A 20,196-nucleotide genomic window follows, 5' to 3' on the forward strand; every position below is an offset into this window, starting at 1 on the left:
AGGAAGAAAGGAAGTCTATATCACAGCTGGGGTGTACAGTGGCTATCAAGAAGCAGACAAACATGAAGATCAAAGAGAGAGTAGGAACGTACGCACGCTCAAAGATCATTGCGAATGCACAACATGCCAGTCTCCACCTAAACCCCAACACCCATACCCTAACTTTTCAGCCATGTAGCAGATCCCCTCCGTCTCAATCCCATCACCCCCTTCCTTGTCCCAAGTCGAGCCCACCACATACCACCAAGGAAAGCTCAATCCTTGCCTGACCAAAACAGCATTGATATACAACAACGTGCCTCCCACCGACTGCAAAGGAAACATTTCCTCAGAGTTTGCGAATGGCAATAGGTCATGCATATGCTGCTCCCTTTGCTTGTACCAAGCATTGAGATCATAGTCATATGTACCTCCATCTTGCGCTCTGGCTGTGATCAAGCCCACTGGCAAAATTGTTTCTGGGAGCGTGATGTTTGGCGACATGGTGATGTTTGGATCAGAGGCTTGTTTGAGCATTTGAGCGCAGATGCCAGGAGACGCATCGATGACATCCGAGTCGAAGTAGAAAATGTGTGCTTCGGTGGTTAAAGCTGTGAACATGAGTACATTTCTCGCGACGGCGATTTGTTTGCGGCGGATAGCTTGGAAAGAAGCAGTATGGCGATCTGCGGGTCCTTCATCCTCGGGAATCGTGGGTGTGTAGAGAAGCACTTGGGCTTTTGCGTATGGATGGGTGGATAGAGCCGAGACGTAGTGCCCATATGCTGATTCAGTGGTCGTGAGGATCGCGAGGGAGATGGACGGGGCAGGCAGACCGGAAGTGTCGTTTAGGAATTCGAGGAAGGAGGGGAAGGTGCGTGGTGTGCCGTCTACATGGCCCCAGTGAGATTCGTCGTGGGTTACGACGAGGATGAGGTGTTCGGCGGCAGAGGCATTGTTGGTTTGGGTGTGGTGGCGTATTTCGGGTAGGTCGAGTTCGGTGATGATGGAGGTGTGTGAAGGTGCTGTTGAGTGTTTTGTGGTGTCTGGTTTTCCAGGCAGCTTTGGACGGTCTCGTGTAGGTTCGTTTTGGCCGTGGGCTTGGTGGTCGGCTTGGACGGCTTTTTCTTCTTCGGTCAGTTGGTCGTCGTCGACGGCTTCGTTGTTGCTCGAGATGTGGTCGCCAATGTCGCTGGGAGGTTGGCTGTCATCTTGTTGTTCCGTCTCCTTTTGTACAATGTCGCTCTCTGCATCCACCGAGGTATCTTTGGCAGGCTTGCTGGTTGAGATATGCGTTTCGTACCAGGACGCTTGACGGTCGTGGTCTGTCGGCGGCAATAGGGTTGTTTTAGTTGGGTGGGCTGGAACAAATATGATGTAGGTGATGGCGAGAATAAGTAAGAATGACAGTATCCGCACGGTGGACGTGGACGAGGTACTCGACACCATAGTGACTCCAATTGAAAATGACCGACAAGCAGAGGGGGAGTAGAGGAGGGTTCGGGGAGACAATGAAGACCTACAGATATTTGCGAGAGTCTGTACCTACATGGCTCGACAGAGAATAATCCAACGGGTGAGATTAGGGGCAGCGACCATGGATGTGCATGACTGATTGACTGGACCGAACGGCGAGCTGGGGCTCAGCTGCGGCCAAGGGCTAGCCCAAGAGAGATATCTCGTGAGTCGTGCAATATGGGCTGGAAGACGTGCCCAACAGACGTGAGCGGCATCAAAGCCGTTGGCTCTACCGGATAGAGGTTTCAGGGGCAGAGGAAAGAGAGGAAAAAGAGATAATGCAAAATAATCTTGCATGTGACAGATGTGGGGTTGAGACGCAGCGTGACGTAGAAGCTTCTGGACGCTTCTCGCAGCGACCCTGTCCCTCTGCCTTGATCTTGATCATGCTAGCATCATCTGGCGCTCGCTGGCGAGCTCAAGTCTCTTCTGTTCAGAAGACCTCACGCCTATATCAGTCTCGTCGACGTCTTTGTTCTCTACTCCATCAGAACTCAAGACATAGACACACAACACCACACGCACAGCATTCGCTCCTCTACGCTTCACGACTCACGACCCTATACCACAATACACTTTTCGATAATCTCTCACACGCATAATCACACACCAACATGGCAGCCTCAGGAATGTCCTTCACCGACAAGGCTGCATCAGCCCTGGGCGATGCCCAAGAGCTCGCCCAACAATACTCGCACACACAACTGCAACCCATCCACTTGGCCGTCGCTCTGCTAGATCCTCCTCCCGACCTCAGCAAGGACCAGCAGAACCAGACTGGCCATGAATCACACGGCGCTGCATCAGCACCACTCTTCAAGCAGGTCGTCGAGAGAGCCCATGGAGACCCCCAACTACTCACCCGCGCCCTCAACAAGGCTCTGGTCCGTCTACCCAGCCAGGACCCTCCCCCAGAGCATCTCTCCATGAGCCCTGCCTTCTCAAAAGTCTTGCGCGCCGCCGATCAATTGTCCAAGACACAAAAGGACAGCTACATTGCTATCGACCACTTCATCTCCTCTCTCGTTCAGGATCCCACCGTCACAAAGGCTCTCGCCGAGGCCAATGTGCCCAACACCAAGCTCATCGACAATGCCATCCAGCAAATTAGAGGCAACAAGCGCGTTGATTCAAAGACGGCCGATGCTGAAGAAGAGAGCGAGAACCTCAAGAAGTTTACCATCGACATGACGGCCATGGCACGAGAGGGCAAGATGGACCCCGTCATTGGCAGAGAGGAAGAGATTAGAAGAGTCATCCGCATCTTGTCACGTCGCACAAAGAACAACCCCGTCCTGATCGGTGAGCCCGGTGTCGGCAAGACCACTGTCGTCGAAGGCCTCGCTCAGCGCATCATCAATGCAGACGTTCCTGCCAACTTGGCCGCCTGCAGACTGCTCTCTTTGGACGTCGGTGCCCTCGTCGCTGGCAGCAAGTACCGTGGTGAGTTCGAAGAACGCATGAAGGGTGTGCTCAAGGAGATTGAAGACGCCAAGGAGATGATTGTTCTCTTTGTCGACGAGATTCACTTGCTCATGGGCGCTGGCTCTTCAGGAGAAGGCGGCATGGATGCTGCCAACCTGCTCAAGCCCATGCTTGCCCGCGGTCAACTGCACTGTATCGGTGCAACCACCCTGTCCGAATACCGCAAGTACATTGAAAAAGATCAAGCCTTCGAGCGTCGCTTCCAGCAGGTCTTGGTCAAGGAACCTTCGGTCCCTGAGACTGTGTCCATTCTTCGCGGTCTCAAGGAGAAGTACGAAGTTCACCACGGTGTCACCATTCTTGATGGTGCCATTGTGTCTGCTGCTACCTTGGCTGCTCGCTACCTCACTCAACGACGTCTTCCTGATTCGGCTGTCGACCTTATTGATGAGGCCGCTGCTGCCGTTCGGGTCACACGCGAATCTCAGCCCGAAGCCATCGACAACATGGAACGTAAGCTTCGTCAGCTCGAAATTGAGATTCACGCACTCAACCGTGAGAAGGACGAAGCCTCGCAGGCACGCCTTGCTCAAGCAAAGGCCGAGGCTGCCAACGTCGAGGAAGACCTCAAGCCTCTTCGCGAAATGTACAACAGCGAAAAGGCTCGTGGAAAGGAGATCCAGGAGGCGAAACTCAAGCGTGATCAGCTCCTCACCAAGCAGCAAGAAGCCGAGCGTATGCGAGACCTGCAGACTGCTTCTGACCTCAAGTACTACGCTATTCCCGACTTGGAAGAACGTATCAAGCAACTGGAAAAGGAGAAGGCCGCTTCTGATCTCGACCAGCTCAGAGAGGCTCAAGCTTCTGGCGAAACTCCTCTTCTGACTGATGCTGTCGGCCCTGATCAGATCAACGAGATTGTTGCACGCTGGACTGGTATTCCCGTCACTCGCCTGAAAACTACCGAGAAGGACAAGCTCTTGCAAATGGAACGCCATCTCGCCGAGATCGTCGTTGGTCAGAGAGAAGCTGTCACATCGGTCGCTAATGCCATCCGTCTGCAGCGTTCTGGTCTTGCCAACCCTAACCAACCACCCTCGTTCCTCTTCTGTGGTCCTTCGGGTACTGGTAAGACTCTGCTTACCAAAGCACTGGCCGAGTTCCTGTTCGACGATGCTCGCGCCATGATCCGCTTCGATATGTCTGAGTACCAGGAGAGACACTCGCTCTCGCGTATGATCGGTGCACCTCCTGGCTACGTCGGCCATGATGCAGGCGGTCAGCTTACCGAGGCACTCCGCCGCCGCCCCTTCTCCATTCTTCTATTCGACGAGGTTGAGAAGGCAGCCAAGGAAGTCCTTACCGTCATGCTTCAGCTTATGGATGACGGCCGCATCACTGATGGCCAAGGTCGTGTTGTCGATGCCCGCAACTGCATTGTCGTCATGACATCCAACTTGGGTGCCGAGTACCTCGCCCGCCCCAACGCACCCGACGGCAAGATTGACCCTACAACCAAGGAGATGGTCATGGGTAGCTTGCGCAACTACTTCCTGCCCGAGTTTTTGAACCGTATCTCGAGCATTGTCATCTTCAACCGCCTCTCCAAGAAGGAGATCCGCAGCATTGTCGACGTCCGCCTCGACGAGATTCAACAGCGTCTGTCGCAGAACGGAAGAAACGTGCGCATCGAGTTGTCAGCGGACGTCAAGGATTACCTGGGCTCTGCTGGATACTCACCCGCCTATGGTGCTCGTCCTCTGGCTCGCCTGATCGAGAAGGAAGTCCTTAACAGACTTGCCGTACTCATTCTCAGAGGGTCTATCCGTGATGGCGAGACCGCTAGAGTTGTGCTTGAAGACGGCCATATCACGGTTCTTCCTAACCACACTGACTCTGATGGCGAAGACTCGGAGATGTGGGACGAGGAGGATGCAGTTGCCGAGTTGCACGGAGAAGAGGGTGATATGGAACTTTATGACTAAAGAAGAGATGATGAAAGCAATGAGTTAAGGAATAGAAGGTATAAAGAGCATTCGGGGAGATTTTTGAGCATGGAGTTTAGCAATGGGGGGGGGGGGTTTTGAAAAGCACTTGTAGTTAGCTGTTGCACGCACTTTGTCGATACAGAATTCAGAAATTTAGTACAAACCATCGTATCTTGTCTCTTCTCCCTTTCCTCACGTGCCAAAGTTTGATTGGATGTCTTGCTCCATAATCAAGGTAGCGGTATTTCGAATCAGTATCCCGATCACGACAGATAGCGCAGAGTGTGTTGAACATGTAAAAGTCATGGTGGTAGGAAGAAAATGAAAGGGTGTTATCTACACAACTCCGAGAGCCCAAGGGGTGCTATTTGTGAGCAAGAAAAAAAGAACGAAAACAGAAGCAAGAAAGATGGATTCAATTTTTACACCTCGACCACCTTCTGAGCCTTCCAGATTCTCTTGACGCCCTCGGTGAGACCAACATCGTTTGTCTCAAACTCGTAGAAACCGATGCCGGCCAGGATGGTGGCGGCGTTGAGAGCCCACATGGAGAACTTGCGGGTCTTGGGGACGCGCTTGCTGGGGAAGTAGTCGATGATGCATGACTGGAAGCCAATGTGCGAGTGGATGAGGATGGTGGAGATGAAGAGGCCGTCCAGGACGGGGTTGAGGGAGCCGGCGGCGAAAGGAGCGATGGTCAGAGGGATCAGGCCGGCAGAGATCAAGCGCTCGAAGCTCCAGTGGTAGCTGCCATGGGCGTAGGATGGGTCGGGGACGGTGGCGGCATCGTTCACTGAGAGAGGAAGCGTGTTAGTGTTGGTGGTGGTGGGGGACAGGTTGTGGAGCATGGGCTCATTGGCGTACTGGTGCCCTTGATGACCTGGGGCAATGGGGGAAGAATGGCGCGGGTGGGCGAGGCGTGGAAGGCGCGCAGGGCCATGGGTGTGCGCTGGGCCAGCAGCTGGCGCGACAGCAGGGCGGGACGGAATGAGGTGGCCATTGTGTGTGTGTGTGTGGTGGACTGTATACAGCTGCGAGTATCGACCTTCTGTATGGCTTCAGACAAGCACGAGAACGTGGAGTACGGCAGTACCTTTGGCAGAGACGTGATTGGCTTATAGACGATCTAGTTATGCCGAGGGTACTCGCCGATGCGGAAGAAAGTGGAAGCTCAGTTGTGCGTGCTGGTATATTCGCAGAGTTCTGCAACTTTCGTTCTCAACTGTACTCAACGACTCTCTCGTGCTGACCATTGTTGGCGGGCGGCTTGTTCCGAAGAAAAGAGGCAAGTCCGACGTCCTCATACCAGCAACAGCATCCAGCCAACAGCTGCCACTACCACCCACCCTCTCCCCCCATCTCCGCCTACATCCCCCGTCGCCAACAATGGCCTCGACAATGGCTTCCCGTCGGCTCGCATTGAACCTGCAGCACGCCACGCGCAGCCGCACCGCCATCAACGCCATCAAGAATGGCTCGCTGTCGCGCTTCCGCGGTCTCGCTACCCCCGTCTCCCACGGCTCCAAGACCGAGAGCACCACCCTCAGCAACGGCTTCACTATTGCCACCGAGCACTCGCCCTACGCCCAGACCTCGACCGTCGGTGTTTGGATCGATGCCGGCAGCCGCGCCGAGACCGACAAGACCAACGGCACTGCTCACTTCCTCGAGCACCTTGCCTTCAAGGTACACCACCACCGCCAGTAACACATCAATGCGAAGACACAATCTAAGAGACGTTGCAGGGAACCCAGAAGCGCAGCCAGAGCCAGCTCGAGCTCGAGATTGAGAACATGGGTGGCCACCTGAACGCCTACACTTCGGTGAGACTCGCCCTCTGACTCTTCATGAGAACTTCATCCTAACAACCCCCACAGCGCGAGAACACCGTCTACTACGCCAAGTCATTCAACTCGGACGTGCCCAACACTGTCGACATCCTTTCCGACATTCTCCAAAACTCCAAGCTCGAGACCCAGGCCATCGAGCGCGAGCGCGACGTCATCCTTCGCGAGCAGGAGGAGGTTGACAAGCAGCTCGAGGAGGTCGTCTTCGACCACTTGCACGCCACTGCCTTCATGAACCAGCCCCTTGGTCGCACCATCCTCGGCCCCAAGGAGAACATCCAGTCCATCACCCGTGACGATCTCACCAACTACATCAAGACCAACTACACCGCTGACCGTATGGTCCTCGTTGGCTCTGGTGGTGTCCCCCACAACGAGCTCGTCCAGCTCGCCGAGAAGTACTTCAGCAACATCCCCATGGCTCCCCCAACTTCAACCGCCCAGGCCATTGCCAATGCCCAGAAGGAGAAGCCTGACTTTGTTGGTTCCGAGGTCCGTATCCGTGACGACACCATCCCCACCGCCAACATCGCCATTGCCGTTGAGGGTGTCAGCTGGAAGGACGACGACTACTTCACCGCTCTGGTTACTCAGGCCATTGTCGGTAACTGGGACCGCGCCATGGGCAACTCGCCCTACCTTGGCAGCAAGCTCAGCACCTTCATCCACGAGCACAAGCTCGCCAACAGCTTCATGAGTTTCTCCACTAGCTACAGCGACACTGGGTAATTACACATCGACAGCTACTCTGACCTGACTCTCGCTAATATTATACAGTCTCTGGGGTATCTACCTCGTCACCGACGCCGTCACCCGCATCGACGATCTCGTCCACTTCACCCTCCGTGAGTGGTCGCGCCTGTCATTCCAGGTTTCCGACAACGAGGTCGAGCGCGCCAAGGCCCAGCTCAAGGCTTCGATCCTTCTCTCGCTCGACGGCACCACCGCTGTTGCCGAGGACATTGGTCGCCAGATCATCACCACCGGCCGCCGTCTCGCACCCGAGGAGGTTGAGCGTGTTGTTTCCCAGATCACCGCCAAGGACGTCATGGACTTCGCCAAGCGCAAGCTCTGGGACCGCGACATTGCCATCTCCGCTGTTGGTCAGATCGAGGGTCTGCTTGACTACTCGAGAGTCCGCAACGACATGACCAGAATGCTGTCGTAAGGATAGTCATATTCTGTGTTTAATGTTTTTCTTATTTAGATGAGAGAGGGGTATCCGAAAAAGAATATCCCCTTTTGTTTAAGTCTATATGATAGAAGATGCTGGAGGGCCATTTCTCTGGCTCGGCGGAGCAGCATCGCACGACACGATGGAGAGTGAGATGCCGATTCCGGGTTCTTAGTGTTCACTCTCAAAAATGTACATTTAGCCCGTTTTACCTTTTTTCAAATCTATTTCATTTTCTTTTGTCTGTCATGTTGAGTCTTGTTGAGTGTCGTTGTGTTTTGATGTCTAGACTTTTGATGTTATCTTTTGCTGTGCTCTGATTGGTCAATGACAATTTGGCTGTTTCGCGAGTCTAGCAACCCTGGACCATTAGACCTACATCTCCAACATCATCACATTGACTCGTTCATCCACGGTACAACCAATCGTCCTGCTGTCTCTGCGTGAGCATAATTACGGAAAAGTCTATCATGTACCTATAAGAGGACCCACGCCCCAGCCTGGTGATTGCGAATGACGTTAATCAGCTTGCGAATCAAAGATATCCAGCTGTCAAGTATACCAGCACTGTGCCCATCGTCACTCGAGGGAGATTGACTGGGGCGCGAAACCGATTCAAGGGACTTGGTCTAAATTCGTGAATGAGACCATTGAGTCTGGAGAGGCCCGAACATATCTCAGGATGTCGGACACGATGCTCAAAGCGATCTTCTACGCGAGGTTTCACGAGGAGAAAGGTATGTAACGCGCTTGTGGCTTTCTTGATATCGAATTTCTTGTCCTCTGCCTTTCGATTCATCTCGTCGCCCCCATGTGCATCGGCAGACTTCATCTCGCTTCCGCTGCTTCTCGCCCTTGATCACAGGGCGGTACCGTTTGATAGAAGCGTCATATCGCTGTGGTCAGACACGGCCAAATGCAGCTCCAGAAGCAAATGCCATGCCCAAATCACATTGTTATTGTATCCAAAAGGGAAAAGCTCGAGAAACCCATCTACAGGACCTGAATATCTGACATATCCCATCACACAGGTCCCACCGTCCTGCACCAAGTCCCCGAAGGCAGCGTCATCCCCCTCGCAAACACAACCCAACAACCACTCTTCCACTTCCCCAGTGTATCCAACCACATCATCCCACGCCGCGAATTCTGCGATCGCCCGTTGAGTCTGCTCGCCTCCCACCACCGCATCATTGGGTTTCCTGTTTGCATTCACAATCCTGTACTCTATCCCCGCTCTGATTTTATATTTAATTTTTGCTTGGTGGTTGATGAGAAGGCCGAATGGGGTGCTTATGCGAGCGTGGTGAGTAAATTGGCGAGGTTGATGAGGAATTTAGAGGAGCAGACTGGGTGGTTGAGTAAAGAGGAGAGGAGGGAAGGCTGGGTGAAGGCTGGGGAGAGGGGATACGGGGGCGGTAATCGCGTTTTTGCGATTTGTGAGATGGTGTTGGAGGATTTGAATTGCTATTGCGAGTGCATGATTCCTATTGGTAAGTATCTTCTGGTGGCGATGATGGTGAGGGAAAAAGAGAATGCTGACACGGTGCAACACAGATGACTCGAATACGCTGAACCTCAAACTGTTTCCTACCAGGTCACCACCGCCGCCGATACAGATCTATCATGTTCCTCTGAGTACTGTTCGCTTCAGCAGTCTGCAGACGAATACTTGGGATCTGACTGTCCAGCGAATCATACCGTATATCGATGGCATCAACTCGGTGCAAAAGATTGCTGTACTCGCTGACACGGATCTAACACTTACTCGACGAGCACTCGCACATTTGCTATACTATGGCTGCATCTTGATGCTCAACACATTCCACTTTGGCGCCATCTACGCAGCAACAGCCGAAATCGGCGTCTTTGTCGAGGACACAAAGATGCAAGACGAGTGCAGGAGATACATCGTAACACCCCACTCGCCATTCAAAAACAGCATCGCCGACTCTTCCTCGACCACAAACGCCGCCACAACCCACGCACAAAGTTCTTCTTACAACGGCCCCTCAAGTTCCCTCCTCAAACACCACAAAAGCAGCAATCTCAACCCATCCTCGGCGTCCTCCCAACCCACCCCTCCTTCACGAGCAACAGTGCTCCATCTCTACGCTTCCCTACGCCAAGGCCTTCCCCTGCGAGACTGGTGCCTAGCCCACGCATCCTCACTAGCTTACATCGACATCCGCCGCTTCATCACCTTTGGCATCATAAAAGGCTTCTTGTACCGCAGCCACCGCTACGCCATTGCCCTCAGAGCAGCAGACACGGCCGCCGATGCAGCAGTAGCGGCCGCAGAGGAAGCAATGCGCAAACACCGCCACGCGGAAAAAACATGGCGTAAAGCTGCCATGAGCAGTGGATGGCGCACCCCCGTCGCTTTGCACGAAGAAGCAGCTCTAGATGGTGGGTTTGGGGGTATGGTTGCCAGAGGTAAACACGAAGTCGATGTTGTTGAAGCGGAGGATCAGAATAAAAAGATGGAAGAGCAGGCGGCAGATGGCAAGATGCCTGGTGCTGAGGAATTGGGCAAAGGGAGGAGTTTGGCGGATCAGTTTTTGGCGAGGTATTTGGATGGGTGTCATTGTTTGGATGAGGTGTGTACGGATACGGGTATGGGGCAGCAGGAGGCCGTTAAGAAGTTGAGGGCGTTGGGGGATGTGGTGTTCGTGAATCGATAGTCGAGTCCGGCGACTACGAAAAGTCGAAAAATCAGAGGGAGATGGAAGTGGAGACGAGACCATCATAAATACAAGAAGTCGCGGTGAGTGCACAGAAGGGAAAAGTATTGAATGGTTTTCTTATCTCTCTCGGTGTGCTTGGTAAAGAAAGAGTTGTCCGTCTGTTTTCATTGCTGTACCTTGCTCAAAGCGATGCTGATGATATAGAAAAGGAATGCGTTGTTTGTTCGCCACGACACACTTCTGACTCCCCGAACTGCAGTAATGAACGCCTCCCCTAATGACCCTGACCACCATCTTTGTAGGTAGTCAAGAGAAGTCCCACCAGACTGGTGCAAATTTGAACTTGACCCTGCACGCATCCATTTCTGTGATAGCTGCGTAGTTCGAATCACCAGATTCTCCGCGACCGTCAGATTCCTCTCGTCTCCCTGCACTCTCTCCATCAGCCAAGCTGCCAGAACTTTTTGTGCCTTCTAGGCGTTCTCGACCATGTTACGAATAGCAGCCTGACGCTGCTCAATTAACTCAAACTGCTCGCGGGCAAACTTGGCAATCTCCTCAGTCTCCTCGACAATCTTGCGCTGGATCTCGAGAGACTTGTCGACGTGAGCGAGAGAGGCCTGGACAGCAGTCATGCCCTTCTTGAGACTGTTGGAGGCGGTTCTGTGGAAGCGTCTGAGGTCCTTCTCATAGTTGGTGCGGATGGTCTTGTGCATGTCGAGCAAGGTCTGGGTGCCAACGATGCGTTCGGAGAGGTCAGTGATGAGGTCGTTGCCGAGCTGCTGGACGGTCTTTGAGACGGCGAGATCGCTGGCCTCGGTCATGCTGTCGGTCATGGATTCGTCGATGGCAGACATTGTGCTTGTGGTTGTAGAGTGACTGTTTGTTACATCAGTAGGGAATGAGGTTTGGCAAGTAGAGATTTGTAGACTTACATGTTGTGATAGAGATGTGCGTCCTGTGGATGAGTGATTGGCGTTGGTTTAGGCGTAGCAGAGGTGATGAAGATGAATGGCCCGAACAATGTTCAAGAGTCGATTGAAGGGGCTTGTAGCAAGTTTGTTGATGCGCTTTCTTGTATGGAGAGAGATTGATATGTGTGTTGTTCGAACAGAGGGCTCGGTCAAACCTCGCGTATAAGATGTGAGATAGTATCAGATGTGTGTGTAAGAGGGAGAGAGGATAAATGGTGAGCGCGGCGCTTTCGTGGTCATGTGTCGACGACCAGTGAGGGTGAGGGGTGACAGTCGAGGAGTGAGAGTGATGTGACACTTTCCGGTCGTCGACGTGAACAAACAAATCCGGCGCCGAGACGCTGTGTTGACGTGACGATATAAACAAGAATACCCTCACTTGCAAAGAGTACTATGAGAATTCACGATGCTTATTCGATCTGGGAAGCCATTCAAAGGGAAGCGGCGACTGCTGTGCTCTTTCGTATCTTATGGATAGCATCAGCCATTGAGCTGCATAACATTTTCGAGCGGGAATCAATGCTCAAGACATGTGCTTCCAGATCAAAAATTGTCGACCGCATCGAGAGATCCAGTGTATTACTTTTACCCCTGAGTGACGTTTCAGCTGAGTCGTGCAAAGAACCCTTCGTATTCTTGATGGTATGTCTATCAACACCACTCAGCTACTTTAGAGATCGCAAGGGACAGAGCAGAACAACATCACAAGTATAGACACGAGACAAGTAGAATCCACAATCGCACTTGAGAAGGAGATATGGAGACCAAGAAGACAGTTCTCACTCACTTACCCCTGAGCATCACAATCCATTCACTCCCATTACTCAACCCTTATATACTAGCCAGATAGTCATCTTGTCAGTGCCCTCGAGGAAGCTACACAACTGTGCGGAAGTACTTTAGTGTAGTGGCTCTCGGGGGGTGAACAACACAGGAAGCGCCTGGGTTCGATCCCCAGCGTCTGACTGTGGGATTTATCTGGGATCTGGATCTGGACCGGGACTGACTCTGGATTGACTCTGAATTTGGGACTGACCCTGGACTGACTCTGGATCTGGGACTGACAAAAGAGCATAACTGCACCACCCGGTGTAAGTTTGTCTCTCTACCTACAACGGCCCGTGGGTAGAGTTCTGTTTTGCCAATTGATATTCAAGCTGTTGTGGTATCTTGGAGCCGAACCTCAAGAACAGTTGTCCTAGCGCTTTCTACTTACTAGTAAGGTCGTAGAGTACTCTGCAACTACGATCAAAGTTTGACTGCATCGCATGCCTATCTGCCTCTTAAGAGTATCACCAGGTTTATCGCGAGAAACATAGGGTCGACCAGCATATCACATCACAACAGAGCTCTATGCGTAGTATCGACGCTGAGAACTGTTTCGATGGTCATATAACAATGGCTAAGGGCCAAATGAGAGCCACAATTGTGGTGTTACTATTTGGATTCGAATGTGCGCTTTTGTCATATGCTTGAGTGCTTCCTCGAATTGTCCTTGGAAACCCGCTTCGCAACCACATCTAGTCGTCTCGGCGCAGGTCTCGAGCCCCAGATCAAAACGTTGACTCGACCTCCCATGCGTCTTCTTTGATCTCCCCTCTTCCTCGCATAACCACACCCCAGTGTTTTGCTCAGCACAAGGTACTCGACGCGACCACTCCTGACATTCGTTCATAATGCTAACGACTGTTCAAGCAGCAACCATGGATACCAGTAAGAAGGAACAGGACGACGACGCCAGCATGAAAGATGTTGGCGGTGACATACTCGTGGGTTCCATCGACTTCGCCCACCGGGCACACGATGAGGCTATGGACCTTCCTACCGCTACTTCTAGCAACAACGATCTCGAGGACAACGGACGTGACGCAAGGAGTGGTCCTGCCAACGAGCTCACCATTGGCGAACAGAGCAACGCTACCCACAAATCTATCAACCCTGTTACTGAAGTCGAGAACATCGACATGGACATCTGGGACGGCACAGTTGGCGAAGACCAAGAGCAACCGACCCCTGAAGATCTCATCACCCGACTCCAAGATGAGAACCTTGCTCTCAAGCACCAAATCGCCATTCTCAAAAGCCATGTCGAAATTCTCAAAGGCGAGAAAACAGCAACAGCTCGCGAACTCAGAACCATCATCACCAACCAACACGGCGCTCTGGACAACGCGAACAACAGAATCACCGCCGCCCACAACAGAAACCTCGGCAAGCAACACCAACTGGACTCTCTGTACGCCACTCTCACTCGCCAGGAACGTCAATTGAACCCTCTGTACGCCCAACTCGCACAGCAGGAGCAGCATATCATCGCTCAAGCCGCTCACATCAACACTATCAACGATCTCCACGACAAGCAGCTCCGTCGTATCAGATTGGAGGTCAGCAAGATGGTTAGGTCAACTGAGCAGAGGCTGGAGAGACACGCGTCGTCAGCCAGACGCTTTGGGGGTGAGATGGATCGATTGATCATCAATGTTGAGGACCCTGAGGTTACTGAGAGTGAGGATGAGGCAGCGGCAGATGAAGGCGGAGAGCGGCAGGAGGTGGAGGTTATCGACCTGATTGACGAGGATGATGATGACGAAGCTCAGCTCGCTGACGGTGTTCAGTCTACTGCCATTGAGCAACCTGTTGAGGTTCAGCAGCTCGACTATGAGGAATAGGGCGCTGCTATTCAGCAGCCCAGCAACGTTGAGCAGCTTGTCTACAACGCCACACAGGTCACTGTCGGCGAGGAGTCTCCCAACAAGCGTATCAGATTGACCTAGCAAGCCTGACAGGAGTCCCGGAAGAAACGAGGAAGGCGTAGGGAGGAGCGAAAAAGATGACCGAGGGTACAAAGCCAAACATGAACAAGGATGGAGCAATGAAGTAAAGAACACAAACTTCTGATCTAATACAAACACTCTCCCAACTTCCATTGCGCAATGTGACTATCGCATACAGCTATCAAAGTGCACATTGCTTTCAAGAGATGGGATAGATTCCATTGAGACGCGGTATCCTTCAGTTCCTCATTGGACACATGTCTAGTGCTGGTAGTTACTGTGTCTTTTGGTAGTGAAATCCTCGATCTGAATTATTGTGAGAGAAGCTTGAGATTTACAAACTTTAGCACACGGAGAGACAGTACAAGTTGTGCATCTTGATGGCTGAAACTGATCAAGAACTTCTATGAAGGCATCGAAAGATATGGAATCCTTTGTACCTACACCTTCCATCTAATCGGCAGGAGCATACTTACTCCTAGCTCTGATCTTGTGCCCATAGAAGTAAAACAGGTACGGAATGGGCACCATAGCAGCACTGATGCATGCCAAAATCGTACACGTATAATGCACACCCAGGTTCTGATAGAACGGCACTCCCACCACCGTCATGGCTCCAGCAGCCACATATCTAATTAGCGTGATAGATGCCAAAGCCGAAGCAGCATAAATCTCATACGCATCAATGATGTACTGATAGCTGCTGATGAAAATGCAGAGGATGCCGAAGCCGAAAAGCACAGAGGCGCCAAGTGGAGACCAGATACTGATCTCTGGCGAGGATGTCCAACCCATCCAGAACATGGCGATTGGGATGGTCGGAGCGCCGATCATGGCGTACCACAGGCGGAACTCTGGTGGTAGTTTATCTTTGCCGTTGGCTTTTGCTTTTACCATGCCTTTTGCTGCAAGGTTGCGGATGAGGAAGACGAGGGGTGAGGCAAGGAAGAGGCCGAGTGCGATGCCGAGGAAGCATAGGCCCTGGACACCGATGCTAACATTGTGTATCTCGCCGAAAATGAAGTCGTAGCCGTCCAGGAAGGTAAACAAGATGATGTACACCACGGTGAGGTACAGTGCGACCAAAATGATGATAGGCTCGGTAGCTGTGAGCAGGAAAGGCCGGTAGCAAGCACGACCAAGACGAGTGAGGAAAGGATCCATTCGCACTTCGACTTCTGCTCTGTATCGCTCGTCGTTGGTGATAGCACGTAGATGTGCAGCCTTCCACTTCAGAAGGATAGGTGGAAATGTTTCGGGGAGTGTGAAGAACACCAATATCAAAACAAGTCCAGACATGATTATCGTGATCCATTCTGTCCATCTCCAAGAGATCAGAGAGCTTTCAACGATGTATCCGCCAATTACAGGCCCAATGATAGGACCTAACAAGAGTTAGAAACTGATAAGATGCAAAGGGTTACTTGATCAATTACCCAAGAAGGCGGCGTTCGCGAAGATAGGAAACATCAACGTCCTCTCGCTAGCATTCCAGATGTCTGAGAGCGAACCACCCGCACAAGTAAGAGGAGTGCTTCCGAAGAAGCCAGCGAAAAAGCGGGTCGCAAATTGCTGCGAATAGGTTTGCGAGGCTCCAGCTCCGGCAAGGAAAGCGATGTATATAGCCATGGTGACGATGTAGATGGGATTTCTGCCCAACGTCTCTGAGAAAGGGCCAGCGAAGAGTGCACCTGCTCCGAAACCGATGAGATATAGACTATGATCGTCAGCGTTACTGGCTTCAGGCAAGTGCAAAAGAGACTTACCCAGTAGCCAGACTCTCTGCAACTTCTGAAATGCCAAACTCCTGGCTGGCAGGTTGAATAGCAATCGAATCAATCGAAGAAGCCACACCAACCACGAAACCGATACTCGCAACCATGAATGTAATCCAAAGCCGGATGCCCCATCCCCAATTGTGCGGGTTCAAGGAATCTCTATCTCCTTGGAAGTCAACGATGAAAACATTGCCCTCTCCACCTTCGTGTTCTTCCCTTTTTCGCACCTGCACACCTGTCAAGATATGTCCCAGAGCGGTACCAGATCTGCTGAGGCCTGAGCGACCACTCTTCGTAGTGGGTAGGCGTGAAAGGTCTGCATCGCCTTGTCTTCGGCGGGCCTCCATATCATGGCTGTTGGGCGGGAGTTCATCTCTTCTCTCGCCAGGATCTTCGGCGTCGTGTTCAGCACCTATGTCGAATTCTTCTTCGTGCTCTTCTGTGCCGTGTCCGTGATTTGAGTTTTCAGCGGTCGCCCCGATGGTGGCTTCATCCACGGCTGTATTCTCGCCGCTGGATGCGACTGATTCTCCTCTTTCGACATCTTTTTCGGGGTCGCTAGCTCTTGACGTATCGGAGGGAGGAAGGTTCTGATTTACGCGGTCGACTGCACGTGTACGGTTGCGATCGGTCTCGATTTGTGTCTCCAATGTCCGCCGAAACCTGTGGTATTGCAGATACGATTGCATGGCCGTGTCCTTGATAAGTGTTCTAGCGAGCCAAGGGAGTTGCTGGCGGTCGAACAAGATAGAGAGCAAGGAATGAGAGAGAGCGAAGGGACAGAATGATCACCTACATTGATTGCTACGGGTACCTACCAAATATTGATAAGAAGGCCCTTTTTCACTTTCCTCTCACGCTCATCAACATGACGTCGAGATTGATTGATGATGAGATTGAGCGAACGCTTCTTGCGGCCCGCACTCGGCTGCCGGCAGCGCCGTTCGATCGCCAATCGTGCACTTCTCTCCGATCGTGACAGAGCCTCATCTGTTCACCACAACTCACGACTAGCTTCAATGAATGGATAATGTGCAAATATTTTGATTGTAGGTTCCGTTACATACACATCGCCCGACCATTGCTTTCTATCCCTCCATTTCCACAGCATTAATCCACCAGCACAAAGAGAAAGGAACATGACCATTCAAACATAAACCCAATACTCAGCGGCATACTGGACAAGAATACTCTCTTGCTGCCCTCGACATGTTGCAGGTGGTTGACCTCCGGCAGTGTTGACCCTGAAGACCTCTTTGAGCTTTTGGCTGCCCTCGACTCCAATCTTTTCCGTCAACTTAAGCCATGGCACGGCTCCCATACCAGCTCCGTCTACACCAATCACCGAACCCTCTGGTGCAGCAGACCCGTTGGCTTTCTTGAAAGCGCCCAGTCCATACGAATGTATCTCCGTGTCTAGGTTGAAGAATGGTGTGGTCGCATCCAGGAAGTAATGGTGACCAGCTAGGTCCATGTTGATTGGTGACATTGCAGAAGATGAAGAAGGCAGAGGAAGGTTGATAGCAATACCAGGAATCATGGAGAGCAGGGCCGGATGGTTGGCAGCGATGCAGGACACGTTGTAGAGAGATGCCGTTGCGCCTACAGCCACAGGTATTGCGTTGCTGTTGGACAGATCGCAAGTGTAGTTCTGAGTGCCACGCCCAATCGAGACGTGACTCAAGCTCAAGTTGTGAGATGGCAGTGGAAGAGGTGTCGGAGCTGTATCGTGTCAGTCAAATGCACTGTAAAAGACAAACAGATGTGGTAACGCACCCTGAGGTAATCTTGCCTTTGAAAGATCGCAGAGGGCATAGTCACAGCCACGACGAGTTGATGGTGTGTGCCCAGAGTGTGAAGCCCAAAAGGAGGGGGAAGACCAGCGTGGTTTAACTGTCGGTGCTGCAACAACAGACACCGGTAGCAGAAGTGCCAGTGCAGTGGTGACTGCTGAGATCTTCATGTTTACGATCCGTCCGGAGCCAATTGAGTCGAAAGTGAATGCCAATTTAGATGTGTTGAGATATGGTCTAGTGAGAGCCCGACTAGGTCAGCGAGGAAACCCGGTGTCCATCCTCGTTGCAAGATCATACCACCTGACTACCAACAATGTTGAGGCAGTGAAAAGAGGCACAGCACAGGAAAGACGGATGCAGAGCAGAAAGTTCCTTTTTCCCACTACTTCAAGAGGTCCAAGATTGATACGAAACAAAGAACCAGAGTGCAGAAGCGCTCGTCTGGACCCTTATATTTAAGGACCGTTTGTTGGGCGCTTGCATGATGAGACACGACATCGATTGCCCAGGTTTGAATGCATGGCTGGCAGGCGGAAAAGACGTGCATATCGTACGGACAAACAGACCTTGCCCGTAGATATTGCGTATTTCCAGTGCTCTAATTGGACCAACCCATCTAAAGAATGCCCCGGTGGACGGCTGAGGCGTTTCTGTTGCGGGTATGCATGGCTGGACAATGCGGGACAAGATGCAGGTATGCAGGTGATGGTCGCGCTATGGATGGCTGGTCTTTTCTTAGCAGCAACCATTCTTGATCTGCTCTTGTATCTGTTTTGTAATCAGCGTTTCGAAGTGCTTGCGACTTAAACTATCGTTTGATACTCTGGTCATCTGTACGCTGATGGAGGGCGGCAACTGTGAACACCCAGGACTCCAGCAATTAGCCTGACAAACGGCTTGCTTGTACGTCGCTGCACCCTTCCCTCATGCTGTACGACGTCGAGCATCCAGCCTCCATACCCACCTCCTCTTCAACCAGCCCAGTATATGTTGTTAATGTGCCTATTCTAAGGCTTGCCTAGGCAGTCCCGACCAATAGTAGAGAAACGTTGGATAAGATCATCAGTGCATAGCGGGGCAATGACGGGCGCGTAAATTGGAATGCTACAGCCACTTCGGGGTGGGCGCTTACAGCTTCACCACCATCTTCACCCACCGTGGGTTCGAATTCAAATTCTCTTCGTGATCAGGACTGTTGACTCTTTGGTCACGAACCTGAGGCCGCCAAGTTGAATGAGTTCGAAGCCCATAGATGAGCTGTGACCAAAGGTCGCAGTATCATTCTGGTGTTAATTGGGTGTCAAGAGATCGAGACGATTCTCAAAGATTACTTGACTGCAGCCTATCTACACTACCTCGTCCGACGCATGACTTCTCGGTGTCTTCAAGGAACAAGAGATATCATAGACCTGATGGAAGTTCGTTCAAAAGCCAAGTCTGCTGATAATGGGTTCATGACAAGAGGTCGCAAGCCGAAGACGTTGACATGCTTGACATGTGAAGAACAAAAGCTGGGGATTGGTTGCGGGCCTAAGTGGCCAGAAGTCTTGACCCGAGCTGAAACCAGCCACCTGATTCTCGGAGGCAGTGTTGTTCATGTTGTCGAAGAGAAGGAGAACACATAGAAACTGAAGCGACATCAGAACAAGTAGCGCATCAGAACAAGTATCAGAAGCGAGAGTGTTTGCGGTAGATATCGATGGCAGTTGCTGACCACGGGCTGGCATGTCATGATGATCCGGAAGCGGAAGGGGCTCAGCCGCAAGAAAGTTGGTTCGTGTGGAGTCGAGATCGAGGAAGGAGCGATGAACGGTCCTGCTTTTCTCTTCTCTCCCCTAACCTCGACAACAACAGAAACACACTTGAGAGTCGCTGGACGGTATTCCAGCGATATTGCTTAGACAGCCAACCTTTTGACCAAATTGCTTTCCGTTCATCTATGGGCTTCGACACTCAGACCGATCCCGTCCGTTTCTGCTGCCTCTCCAGCATCTCTGCCGCTATTGTGCCCGACACTGTCGCCGGTCTGTCGCGTACCGACTCGAGTTTCGCATCCTTGCTGTGGCCCGTAGTGCCAGGTCCGCCTTGACTAAAGGCGGACGTCTTCTTAGACAAGGGCTGAGACTCGCAAATCACATGCGCATGCTCGCTCTCACCCAACTCGACAACTCCTGACACGCTCTGAAACCACTTCGGATCGGATCATATCATATATCATATACGCTTGCCCAAGCCGCAACTACTACCACCGACACC

General features: G+C 52.1%; 9 protein-coding genes across 9 annotated transcripts; 4 read left to right on the forward strand and 5 right to left on the reverse strand.

Moving 5' to 3' along the window:
- Nucleotides 1–105: 105 nt before the first annotated feature.
- Nucleotides 106–1,428, reverse strand: M436DRAFT_53771 (uncharacterized protein; the record flags this gene model as incomplete). Its single annotated transcript, XM_013569141.1, has 1 exon — nt 106–1,428. One exon carries the CDS (start codon nt 1,426–1,428, stop codon nt 106–108), a length of 1,323 nt encoding a protein of 440 aa, XP_013424595.1.
- A 683-nt stretch (nt 1,429–2,111) lies between these two features.
- Nucleotides 2,112–4,907, forward strand: M436DRAFT_53313 (P-loop containing nucleoside triphosphate hydrolase protein; the record flags this gene model as incomplete). The annotated part of the gene is made up of 1 exon (XM_013569052.1): nt 2,112–4,907. One exon carries the CDS (start codon nt 2,112–2,114, stop codon nt 4,905–4,907), a length of 2,796 nt encoding a protein of 931 aa, XP_013424506.1.
- Nucleotides 4,908–5,332: 425 nt separating this feature from the next.
- Nucleotides 5,333–5,910, reverse strand: M436DRAFT_53294 (uncharacterized protein; the record flags this gene model as incomplete). Its single annotated transcript, XM_013569049.1, has 2 exons — nt 5,333–5,703; nt 5,775–5,910. 2 exons carry the CDS (start codon nt 5,908–5,910, stop codon nt 5,333–5,335), a joined length of 507 nt encoding a protein of 168 aa, XP_013424503.1.
- A 398-nt stretch (nt 5,911–6,308) lies between these two features.
- On the forward strand, nt 6,309–7,925 carry M436DRAFT_53505 (mitochondrial-processing peptidase-like protein subunit beta; the record flags this gene model as incomplete). Its single annotated transcript, XM_013569088.1, has 4 exons — nt 6,309–6,596; nt 6,656–6,733; nt 6,788–7,482; nt 7,535–7,925. 4 exons carry the CDS (start codon nt 6,309–6,311, stop codon nt 7,923–7,925), a joined length of 1,452 nt encoding a protein of 483 aa, XP_013424542.1.
- A 688-nt stretch (nt 7,926–8,613) lies between these two features.
- M436DRAFT_84574 (nitrogen permease regulator 2) lies at nt 8,614–10,615 on the forward strand (the record flags this gene model as incomplete). The annotated part of the gene is made up of 3 exons (XM_013569266.1): nt 8,614–8,668; nt 8,963–9,424; nt 9,489–10,615. 3 exons carry the CDS (start codon nt 8,614–8,616, stop codon nt 10,613–10,615), a joined length of 1,644 nt encoding a protein of 547 aa, XP_013424720.1.
- A 476-nt stretch (nt 10,616–11,091) lies between these two features.
- On the reverse strand, nt 11,092–11,475 carry M436DRAFT_84575 (uncharacterized protein; the record flags this gene model as incomplete). Its single annotated transcript, XM_013569267.1, has 1 exon — nt 11,092–11,475. The coding sequence occupies one exon, from the start codon at nt 11,473–11,475 to the stop codon at nt 11,092–11,094; it is 384 nt and encodes a 127-aa protein (XP_013424721.1).
- A 1,820-nt stretch (nt 11,476–13,295) lies between these two features.
- Nucleotides 13,296–14,261, forward strand: M436DRAFT_66391 (uncharacterized protein; the record flags this gene model as incomplete). The annotated part of the gene is made up of 1 exon (XM_013569202.1): nt 13,296–14,261. One exon carries the CDS (start codon nt 13,296–13,298, stop codon nt 14,259–14,261), a length of 966 nt encoding a protein of 321 aa, XP_013424656.1.
- A 558-nt stretch (nt 14,262–14,819) lies between these two features.
- M436DRAFT_53694 (MFS general substrate transporter) lies at nt 14,820–16,833 on the reverse strand (the record flags this gene model as incomplete). The annotated part of the gene is made up of 3 exons (XM_013569126.1): nt 14,820–15,751; nt 15,803–16,083; nt 16,133–16,833. 3 exons carry the CDS (start codon nt 16,831–16,833, stop codon nt 14,820–14,822), a joined length of 1,914 nt encoding a protein of 637 aa, XP_013424580.1.
- A 458-nt stretch (nt 16,834–17,291) lies between these two features.
- On the reverse strand, nt 17,292–17,867 carry M436DRAFT_53870 (uncharacterized protein; the record flags this gene model as incomplete). The annotated part of the gene is made up of 1 exon (XM_013569160.1): nt 17,292–17,867. A coding segment is annotated over one exon (576 nt), but the record flags the coding sequence as incomplete, so codon positions are not given.
- Between the last annotated feature and the right edge of the window lie 2,329 nt (nt 17,868–20,196).

Source organism: Aureobasidium namibiae (genome assembly GCF_000721765.1).
Source record: "Aureobasidium namibiae CBS 147.97 unplaced genomic scaffold scaffold_16, whole genome shotgun sequence".
Lineage (NCBI taxonomy): Eukaryota > Fungi > Ascomycota > Dothideomycetes > Dothideales > Saccotheciaceae > Aureobasidium > Aureobasidium namibiae.